Source organism: Chrysemys picta, chromosome 1 (genome assembly GCF_011386835.1).
Source record: "Chrysemys picta bellii isolate R12L10 chromosome 1, ASM1138683v2, whole genome shotgun sequence".
In the NCBI taxonomy this organism is placed as follows: domain Eukaryota; kingdom Metazoa; phylum Chordata; order Testudines; family Emydidae; genus Chrysemys; species Chrysemys picta.
This window is the reverse complement of record NC_088791.1, coordinates 250,248-260,609: the sequence shown is the minus strand read 5'-3', so window position 1 is coordinate 260,609 and position 10,362 is coordinate 250,248. Positions and strand designations below refer to the sequence as shown.

The 10,362-nt window shown below is 54.7% G+C and overlaps 2 protein-coding genes across 2 annotated transcripts in view; one reads left to right on the top strand and one right to left on the bottom strand.

Moving 5' to 3' along the window:
* Window positions 1-1,373: 1,373 nt before the first annotated feature.
* On the top strand, window positions 1,374-2,471 carry LOC101945067 (olfactory receptor 5V1-like). Its single transcript, XM_005310842.2, has one exon. It carries the CDS (start codon window positions 1,386-1,388, stop codon window positions 2,340-2,342), a length of 957 nt encoding a protein of 318 aa, XP_005310899.2. The 5' UTR covers window positions 1,374-1,385; the 3' UTR covers window positions 2,343-2,471.
* A 3,738-nt stretch (window positions 2,472-6,209) lies between these two features.
* Window positions 6,210-10,362, bottom strand: part of HCLS1 (hematopoietic cell-specific Lyn substrate 1) — a 53,947-nt gene continuing 49,794 nt past the window's right edge. The window contains exons 14-15 of the mRNA XM_065551352.1: window positions 8,959-9,030; window positions 6,210-7,093 (exon numbers count right to left, since the gene is read on the bottom strand). Coding sequence (XP_065407424.1) covers window positions 6,957-7,093; window positions 8,959-9,030 — 209 coding nt within the window. The 3' untranslated portion in view covers window positions 6,210-6,956. The remainder of the gene's footprint in view (window positions 7,094-8,958; window positions 9,031-10,362) is intronic.

Sequence of the window (10,362 nt, the reverse complement as noted above, 5' to 3'; positions counted from 1 at the left end):
GCCCACTGAGTTACATAACAGCACAATCACAGTTTCAATATTAGTTTCTATCCCATTCCTTACGCATGCTAACATTTTCTTTGCTTTGTAGACTTTAACAGCAGAAGGGATCATTAAATCAGCTAGTCTGACCTCCTATATCTCTCTCTCTCTCTCTCTCTCACACACACACACAGGTCCTGCGCATTAAACCCAACAACCAAAATTAGACCAAAGGATTATAGCCCATAGTTGCTCCTATATTGAATGTAACAACTTGTGTTTGGCTAAAGCACATCTTCCAGAAAGGTCTCCAGCCTGGGTTTGAAGACATAATATGGCAAATCCACCACTTCTCTTGGCAGTTTGTTCCAATGGTCAATCGTTCTCATTGTTCAAATTGGAGCCTTATTTTGAATTTGAATTTGTCTGGCTTTAATTTCCAGGCATTGGTTCTTGTTACACCTTCTCCGCCAGCTGCCCTTTACTAGCAGTATTTCCCCCCACGAAGGAACTCACACTTGGCAATCGAGATTGCTCTTAACCTTCTTTTTGGTAAACTAAATAAATGAAGCTCCTGAGTCCCTTAGTACAGGCCAGTTTAGTCCCAGCCCTCGAATGATGGTTGAGCCTTTTCCCTGATCTAGAGCAATCTTGAGTGCCTGGTAAATGGGAAAGCTTCATATGGCCAAATGTAACGTCATGCACTTAGGAACAAGGAAAGTAGCACCCACATGGGGGAACAAATATTTGACTATAGCTGACTCTTTACTCTAGCAGGCCAAGGCATCTCAAGAGCCAGTGGCTGGAATAGCTGAAGCTAGACAAATTAACAGGCTGTCAGCTCAGGCAGGGCACTGGCCTACCATGCACTCCTCCCTGCATACATGCCCTGCACAATGTGGTCCCGATCCTGACTAGGAACCTGATCGTTCTGTAAGACACATGGCTCAGGAAGGACAAAACTAACAGAGGATTGTGGGGGTGGAAGCTTCTGGCAGACTCAAGGTATGTCTACATTGCAATTAGACGCCCATGGCTGGCCCCGTGCCAGCTGACTCAGGCTCATGGGACTGTTTCATTGCTGCATAGACCTTCCTGTACAGGCTGCAGTCCGAGCTCTGGGACCCTCCTACCTCACACAGTCCCAGATCCCTGGGCTCCAGCCTAGGCCTGGATGTCTACACTGCAGTGAAACAGTCCCACAGCCCAAGCCCTGTGAGCACAAGTGAGCTGGCAGTGGCCAGCCCCAGGTGTCTAACCGCAGTGTAGACATACCTTAAGTGTCCAGCCCTTCTGCATGTGAAATTGTGCTGCTGAAGGTGGTTTAGCTCTGAATTCCTGACTCACTCCCCGTCTCTTCTCTCTTCCTGTCCCTCCCCCCACAGACAAACTTTACTGGCCTCATGGAACAGGAGAATCAGACACAGGTGACAGAGTTCATCTTCCTGGGCTTCTCCAGCCTTCTCCATGGCCAGGCCTTCCCCTTCCTGGTATTCCTGGCGATCTACCTCGTCACCCTGGTGGGGAATTCCATGATATTCACCCTCATCCAGCTGGATTCCCATCTTCACAGCCCCATGTACTTTTTACTCAGCCACTTATCCTGCTTGGATATTTGCTTCTCGTCAGTCACAGTCCCCAAGATCCTGGTGAACTTCCTGCGTGAGCAGGAGACCATCTCCTACTGCGAGTGCATGGCCCAGATGTTCTTCCTGATGTCATGCGCGGGAGCCGAGTGCGCGCTCCTAGCCGTCATGGCCTATGACCGGTACGTAGCCATCTGCAACCCCCTGCGCTACACTGACATCATGAGCCGGAGGGTGTGCGTCCCACTCGCCATGGGGTCCTGGCTCTGGGGTCTCCTGGACTCAGCCATACATACCTTCATGGCCTCCAGCTTATCCTTCTGTGGTGCCAACCAGCTTCACCACATCTTCTGTGATGTCCCTCCCCTGCTGAAGATCGCCTGCAGTGACACCTATGTCAATGAAATGGCGCTTCATGCTGCTAGTGTCTTTGTGGGCCTGAGCCCGTTTCTGCTCATCGTCATCTCCTACCTCTACATCCTGGTAGCCATCCTCAGGATCCGCTCCAACACAGGAAGGCGCAAGGCCTTCTCCACCTGCGCCGCACACCTGACTGTGGTCACCATATACTTTGGGATGGCCAACCTCAACTACAATCGCCCCAGTGCAGGCTACTCCATGGGGGTGGACACCCTGGTGTCCACGCTGTACTGCATCGTCACCCCCATGCTGAACCCACTCATCTACAGCCTCCGCAACCAGGAAGTGAAGGGGGCCCTGAGGAAGGCTCTAGGGAGCCAGAAGAGGGAATATGCTTCCCCAGGCAGGCAGTGAGGTCCAGGCTGAGGTGAGAGCTGGGGGCTGACTCCTGCTCTGCTCTGACTGTGATGGCTCCTCCTCACACTTCCAAGGGAAATGGCTTGTTAGATTTGGCAGCTGTGTAAGGAGCCGGGGATGGGGCAGAGGGACTCCTTTCACAGCTACCATTGCTAGCAAGGCTCTCTGCCATGTCTCTGAAGCTAAATGGCAAAGTAAGGAGGGAATAGGATACAAGCTAATCTAGAATGCTAGGTTTGTGTCTCTGTTCCTCAAGCTGAGCATGGACAGAGCTCATCAGACTGCGCCGCTGGACCTGCCGCTCTGAGATGTGCATCGCATTGGAACTCAAGAGAATCGCTTACGCTGCAGATGAAAATATCCTGACATGGGCAAACACTACGCAGCTGCAGACGGCAGGGCATGTGATATTGGAGACAGACAAATGGCCAGCACTCATGGGATCAGCCTTAGCCGCTGGCTGCATTTCAAAACGAACAATTACAGCCATTTTTAGCACTTCTAGTCTTCAACGCTCTTGATAGACAGACAGTAACTCACGAACTGCATGTGGGCAGTCACAACTGCATATTTTGCATGTGCAAATCTGCTGCACATGTTTGGAAATATAACGCTAGGCTTCTCTGCCTGGCTGATAGAGCAGAAGGTGGATTCAGGGAGTCACACATCGCAGAAGCAGTGTGTGACCTGCAGCTAATCAAGGCCTGTCTGTTCTGCATCATGCTCAACCTAAGTCCTGTACAAAGCCCCTAGATTCTGCAAAACTGATTCAGAGCCATTAGAGTAGCATCAGATTAATAAAAGCTGTCGTGTGAAATAATTCAATCAGCAAAAATCCCCTCTCCTCCCACACACACTCACTATTGATTATCATAATATTCAGATTATTTTAGGCTGCTCCATAATTTTCAGATTTCAAGGTACTGCAGAGTTTTGTATTGAAAATGCAGAACTACATTGTGGGACCTGAGTGTCTGAGCCACAGGGGAGGCAGTTTGGGATGGGGATAAACACATTCATTTAGTTTCCACACAACCATAAAAGCTAGAAGCATAACTGTTTAAAAATTTGGTATTCTGTGCAGCAGGGGCTGGGCTATCGCAGGGCAGCAGGATCGTTTCACACTTTCTGCCGGGTGAGGCAGAGTCACCGATCGCTCCCTTCCCCTCCCCGGCAGATGGGTGCTGGAAGGTTGCTTCCCTCTACAGGGCACCCAAGGCTGGAAGAGGAATGAAGGGGTTGGGGGAGTTGAGTCTGGGCAGCTTCTTCCATGAGAGACTTCCCAACTCCTAGCACTGCCCCGACACCACTTCCTCTCTGGGACGCCATCTGGCTAGCTGCCAACAGGGGGCACCCCTTAGCCACTTCCAGAAAGAATGTTTATGTAACCTGGGGGTGGGGTTTGCCACTTAGCACCAGCTGGATTACAGCAATTTTCATGGATCCCATTTGACTGGATGTATTCGCACTCCCCTGCCCCAGAACAGACGTGCCCCTGCCTCACTGGGCCCTGCCCGCGAGAGCCTCTAGAGCAGTGGTAGTGGAATGTTAAACTGTATTACACTGTTCAGCCACTAGGCGACACCCTGTGTCAAATGTTTTCTAAGCGAACCTGTCACTGCATTGACTGAGCTCCTGAGCAGATCTGGAGTGCCTCTGGCGCAGATGCAAGCTCTGCAGCCCGTCCGTCCCTGGTACAGGAACACGACACCAGGGGCACCAGGCAGACAACACAAGAAATAAATAGCAAATGTTTCCAAGAGTCCAGACGTTCCTGAGGCGAGGGGACAGGACAAATTACTGCAGGGAAACTGCTCCAAAATAAATCACGCCATTGCCTTCCCGTGTCTGTAAAGAGTGCTGGTAGCAATGTGGCTCTGTGCCCAGCACCGAACAGGGACCTTACGCTACTCCAAGGCGCTTGAGTCATCCATATCTGTGAAGCTCCCGGCGACCCTCAGCTAAGAGGTGCTGGCACAGATGGAGTGAGCGCTGATAGCCAAGGGCTCTGCTGCTTGTTGCTGAAGCTGTCACTCATGGGCTGTGCTTTGTGGGACTCAGCCACTCAGCTGTTACTAAACAGCCCCAGGGTTGGGTTCTTACTACTGGGATGGTATTTAAATAGCTCTAAAGTAGTAGTTAGTGAATCCTAGCCTGGGGATTGTGGGTCTGGCTCAGCAGCTACCAGAATGGTGCTTGGTGTGCAGTGGTTTGAGCATTGGGCTGCTAAACCCAGGGTTGTGGGTTCAATCCTTGAGGGGGCCACTTAGGGATCTGGGGCAAAATCAGTACTTGGTCCTGCTAGTGAAGGCAGGGGGCTGGACGTGACGTGACGACCTTTCAGGGTCCATTCCAGTTCTATGAGATAGGTATATCTCCATATATTACATGAGTCTGTTTGCTCTTTAACAGAAGGACTTGTATTGGATTTCTTTGTATACGATCAAAAGAAATGGCTCACACATTACACCTACCCTACTCCAGTTCAGTCCATTCCCTGCACCCTGTTGTGCATTGGGCTTGGGGCAAGCTGTGAGAGTTACCCAGCTCTCTCTCGTGTAACAGGCCAACCCCAGGGTGGGCACACTGCAGATGTACTGTAACAAATCCCAGTACAGGCTCCCAGAACTGGTGCATGTGCTGTGGTCACTGGGGTTGGTGGGTGGGCTCCAAAGGGGTTGGAAGGATGAGACACAGGGATGGAAGGGCTCTGGGAGGCTAGACTTAGGCCCTGACTCAGTTTTACATTGCTTCCAATGGGAGTATGGAGCTCAGGGCTTGGTGCCAAGGGCCATATTAGCCCTGGCTCTTGCCAATGGGACACAAGGCACCTCCCTCTCCCACTGCGAACATAAAAGGGTCAGCGACACATGCTAATCATGCCGAGGAGCTGGGGAGGGGGTAGGTGGGGCCATGGCCCTAGGGTGACCAGATGTCCCGATAATATCAGCATCATCCCGATATTAGGGGCTTTGTCTTATATAGGAGCCTATTGCCCCCTCCCTCCCCATCCTGATTTTTCACACTTGCTCTCTGGTCACCCTCCACAGCCCTTTCCCCACCCACACCTCAGCCCTCGGGGTGACTAGGTGTACTGAGGTAGCAGGCGGCCCCCACTCGAGGGATACTGCAGCTTGCGCCCCTTTGCCCCCACTCCTGCAAGCTGGAGAGCTGGGTGGGGGTAGTGCTTGTGTTTCAGGCGCCAGTCCTCGCTGAGCTGCCCCAGCTCCAGGCTGGGGTTACACACACAGTTCAGCTGGGGGGCTGTTACAGCGCAGCTTGCTAATAATAGCACGTGGGGTTCACATCCCATTGGCACCCCACTCCGTCCCCCACCTCTGGCGGCAGGTAACCTGGCCCTAGATCCACAGATTTAAGGCCAATTACCTGGTCTGACCTCCTGCCTAATGCAGACCAGAGAATTTCACCCAGTGATTCTTGTCTCCAGCCCAAAAACTTGTGGTTGAACTAGACTGACTCAGAGAGGACTCCAAGCTTGATTCAAAGACTCCAACTGATGGACAATTTACTACATCCCTGGGCCCATGTCCCAATGGTTAAGAAATGTTCTATTACCCCTGTGCATTAGCTCTTGTTCTGCCCGTGTCTGCTTCGTTAAACGGCTCTCTGCTATCAGACCTTCTAGCTCATGCTCAAGTCACCTCTCAACCTTCTTTTTTTGGTACACTAACTAGGTAACATCCTTTAGTGTCTCACTTTAAGGCCTGTTCCCAGACTCGGCTCGTGCTTCTCTGAACCCTTTCTAATGGTTCCAATATCCTTTTCAAAGGCTTGACCCCCAGAACTGGACGCGGTATCCAGCAAGTTTCACCGGACAGAGGAACAAAAGGCAGGAAGTCTAAGGCCTTAGTAAGATTCTCCTTTATTGTCTGCCTCTGCACAGGCATCTCCCATTGAATGGAACAGCACGTTACAGCCAAAATCACACTTTCAACACAGGAGAACTTGGTGAGATTAGTGCAAGTGAAAGGTTCCCAGTTCCCCACCCTGGAGGCTGAAGTCCTGTTTACCCCCAGGCAGCAAAATCTCAAGCCTCCCTCCCTACGTGCCGTTGTGCCTTACCCTGGCCTGAGCTGAACCCCTCGGAGTGTTACGAGTACGTCGTTCCTCATGGCATATTCTGCTCTTGGTCTTTGGGATGGCTGTCGTCCATGGGGCGGTTACTGTTACACAGATACAGGTGCACCTGGAATTGGGCTAAGCCCGCCACACAGGTAAGAGAGGCCAGTGCATGCGGAAGACTTTGCTGATTGCTAGCCAGGGGTTGATCTGGCTAGCATGAGAACCTATAGGGAAAGGCCCCGTATCCCATTCCCCACTCCCCTGAGGCAGCCAGTACCCCCACGCTGGGGCTGGATTGGAACCAGCACCTCCAAGAGGGGAAAGGCCCCATGCCTCATTATTTACCCACCCACCCCCCACTCCCGCATGGGCCAGCCTGCCCCCCGGGATCCTATTTGTCATTTCATGTTAGTTTCTCTCTCACGCAGGCGTGCTGGGCTGAGCCGAGCTGCTCACTGTAACCCGGCCCTAGCTACACATAAAGCGCTGAAGCAGTAAGAGGCAGAGGGGTTCGGGCAATGGCAGGTCTCACTGAAGTAGCTTCACATAATTAGCTGGAAAGAGGCCAACTCTGCCATGGCAATGCCCCCGCCACCAGCCCTCGTCCACTATCTCGATGTGAGTGATGGTGTCATTGGGGTCAAAGGAAATTTCATCGTCACCTTCTGCAAAAATGAAAGTGGAAAAAGAGGCACAATGCAATTTGCTCCTGGGGGCAAAGACACCTTGGGGAGGGTGTGTGTGTGTGTGGGGGGAAATTACCCCACGGGGAGTACAGCAGAGGCCACTGCCACATCCCGGCAGGTCTCCCTTCCTCTCCACTTACATCCCACACCAGTGGTTCCCCCCACCTCCCCTTCCTCAGTGTCCCATCCCAGCATAGGACCATAGGAAGTGACGGACTGGATCAGACCCACGGCCCATCTAGTTTGGTATCAGGCTCTGTCAGTGGCTGGTACCAGATGCCTCAGAGGAGTGCACAAGAACAGGGCAGAAGCAGGGCTGGGGTACTCTGCCCCACATTAGGTCTCATTCTGGTCTCTAAGGGTACGTCTACACTGCAATCAAAGACCTGCAGCACAGGAATGGCTGGCCCAAGTCAGCTGACTCGGGCTCATGGGGCTCGGGCTGGGGGGCTAAAAATTGCAGTTTATATGTTCGGCCTTGAGCAAGGGGGGTGCGTCTCAGAGCTCAGGCTTCAGCCCAGGCCTGAATGTCTACTCTGCAATATTTAGGCCCACTGCCTGAGCCCTGCTAACTTGAGTCAACTGACCCGCGCCCTGAGACTTGGTGCCGCGGGTCTTGGATTGCAGTGTGACTAGGGCTGCCAACCCTCCCAGTTTCGCTGGGAGTCTCCCAGAATCAGGCTCTCCCTCCCGGAGGCTACTGAAGCCAAACAAGGAGATTTTAGGCCGCTAAAAGTCCGGTAGTGCAGCGGGGGTAAGGCAGGGTCCCAGCCTGCCCTGGCTGTGTGCCGCTCCCAGCAGCAGCCAGCACATTCCTGCGGTGGGGCAGGGGGCTCTGCGCGCTGCCCGCTCCCAGAGCACCGACTCTGCAGCTCCCATTGGCTGGGAACTGCAGCCAATGGGAGCTGCGGGGGCAGTGCCTGCAAGCAGAGGCGGTGCCTACAGGCAGGGGCAGTGCAGGGACATGCTGGCCACTTCTGGGAACAGCGCGTGGAAGGGGCAGTGCGCAGAGCACCCTGGTCCTGCTTACTTCGGGTGGCTCCCAGTCTGCGGTGCAGTGGGGCTAAGGCAGGCTCCGTGCCCACAGCTCCCATTGGCTGCAGTTCTCGGCCAATGGGAGCTGTAGAGTTGGCGCTCGGGGAACAGGCAGCACACGGAGCCCCCTGACCCTCCCCCAGGGGCCGCAGGGACATGTCAGCCACTTCTGGGAGCAGCACGGGGCCAGGGCAGGCAGGGAGCCTGCCTTAGCACCGCTGCGCCACCAACTGGGAGCCGCCCGAGGTAAGTGACACCTGGCCAAAGCCCGCACCCCTCCCATCTCCTCCTGCACCCCAACCCCCTGCCCCAACCCTGAGCCCCTTCCAGCACCTAAACTCCCTCCCAGAGCTTGCACCCTGCACCCCCTCCTGCACCCCAACCCCATGCCCCAGGCTCAGCCTGGAGCCTCCTCCCACACTCCAAACCCCTCAGCCCTAGCCCAGAGCCCACACCCCCTCCTGCACCCCAAGCCCCTGAGGGTGGGGGAGAGTGAGCGACGGAGGGAGGAGGGATGGAGTGAGCGGGGCGGGGCCTCAGAGAAGGGGCAGAGGCGGGACCTCGGGGCAGGGCAAGAGTGTTTGGGTTTGTGTGATTAGACGGTTGGCAACCCTAAGTGTGACGTGCCCTCATAGCTAGAGAATGGCTGAGGCCTTGAAGCAGGAGGTTAATATCACATCGTTATTCAGGGAGAACCTGCAGACCCTCCCCTTCCCCTACAGGCGATCCAGGCTGACTCCTCCCACATCTTCCCATACAGGCAGATCACCCCCTTCCCCTGCTCCCCCAGGCCAAGCAGACAGACTCACCTCCTTGGTAATCGTACAGAGCCACAGCAGAAAGCCCAGCATCATCCGCCTCGTACACATTCTCGGATACTTCTGCAGGAAAACAACAGAGGATGGCTCAGGAGAGGCAGCCCCGAACTATGCACAGACCCTGCCAGGTTTACAGGGGTGATCTCCCCCGCCCCTTCTGAACCTCAGGCCCCATCATTGGGGAAAGGCCTCACCCCTTTCTCAGAGTGGCTGTTGTCTCTGCGGGAAAGGGCCAGACCAGACAGAGCACTCCCTGCACCTCTCGGTCCTCAGCCAGGGCACAAGACGGATGCACTGGCTGACACTTACCACAAGGTAGTCAGGCACCCAGCTCTCACTGAATGGGAAAGAGAAGTGTCTTACAAGGCAATGCACAAAAGCCAGCACATTAAGCGGGAAGCCAGCTAAGCTAGCCACGGGTAGCGGTTTGGCCCTGGGCCATGCACTGTCTGGTACTCGCTCAGGGGGAGGGTCCTAGCTGCTGCCAAACAGAGAGGGTCCAGGTGCTTGGCCAAAAGCAGGCCAGGACACCGCCTGGCTGGGCCAAAGCGCCATAGCCAGACTCGCTTTCACTCGGGCTCCCAGGCCCAGGCCGAGTGTTCAGTGTTCAGCTCTGAGATGCAGCTTTGTTAGCACCTCCCACACAAGTGCCCATGTGCTCCACTCTGGTGCCTCTCCGGTGCCCAGCACCTCCTCCATGGGCTGGCAGGATGCAGGGCTCTTCTCAGTTGTTTCCTTCTGCACGGGTGCAGGGCCAGCACTGGGCACTGTCTCCTGCAGGTGCTGGGTACCGACAAGGTGGGCAGGAAGGTGCTAGTTATTTTGGTTTGTTAAAATGAGCCTCTTCCACAGTATCGAACTGATCCTTTGCCATCAACAAGTAAACAGAACCACCCCTTGCCCCATCATCCCTTCTGAGCCCCTGGGACACTGGGTTAAAAGCTGACAGGGGGATTTGGCTGCACACTCCTAGCAGGCATGAAAACCTCAGCCACAGACCAGACAGGGCCGGCTCCAGCTTTTTTGCCGCCCCAAGCGGCGAAGCGGGGGTGGGGATGGGGAGAAGATAAAGCCACGATCGGCAGCACTTCAGCGGCAGCTCCACCGTGCAACTTTCATTTTTCGGCAGCAATTCGGCGGTGGGTCCTTCGCTCCGAGAAGGACTGAGGGACCCGCCGCCGAATTGGTGCCGAAGACCCGGATGTGCCGCCCCTTTCCATTGGCCGCCCCAAGCACCAGCTTCTTTCGCTGGTGCCTGGAGCTGGCCCTGCTATGAGCCACAAGGGAGCGCGCGCCACTCAGCTCCTCTCACTCAGAATGCCCTGCTGGCAGCCACTCCCTTTGAACCAGCAGGTATCAACTCTGAAGGCCTCACACCAGGAAGGTGCAGGCTCT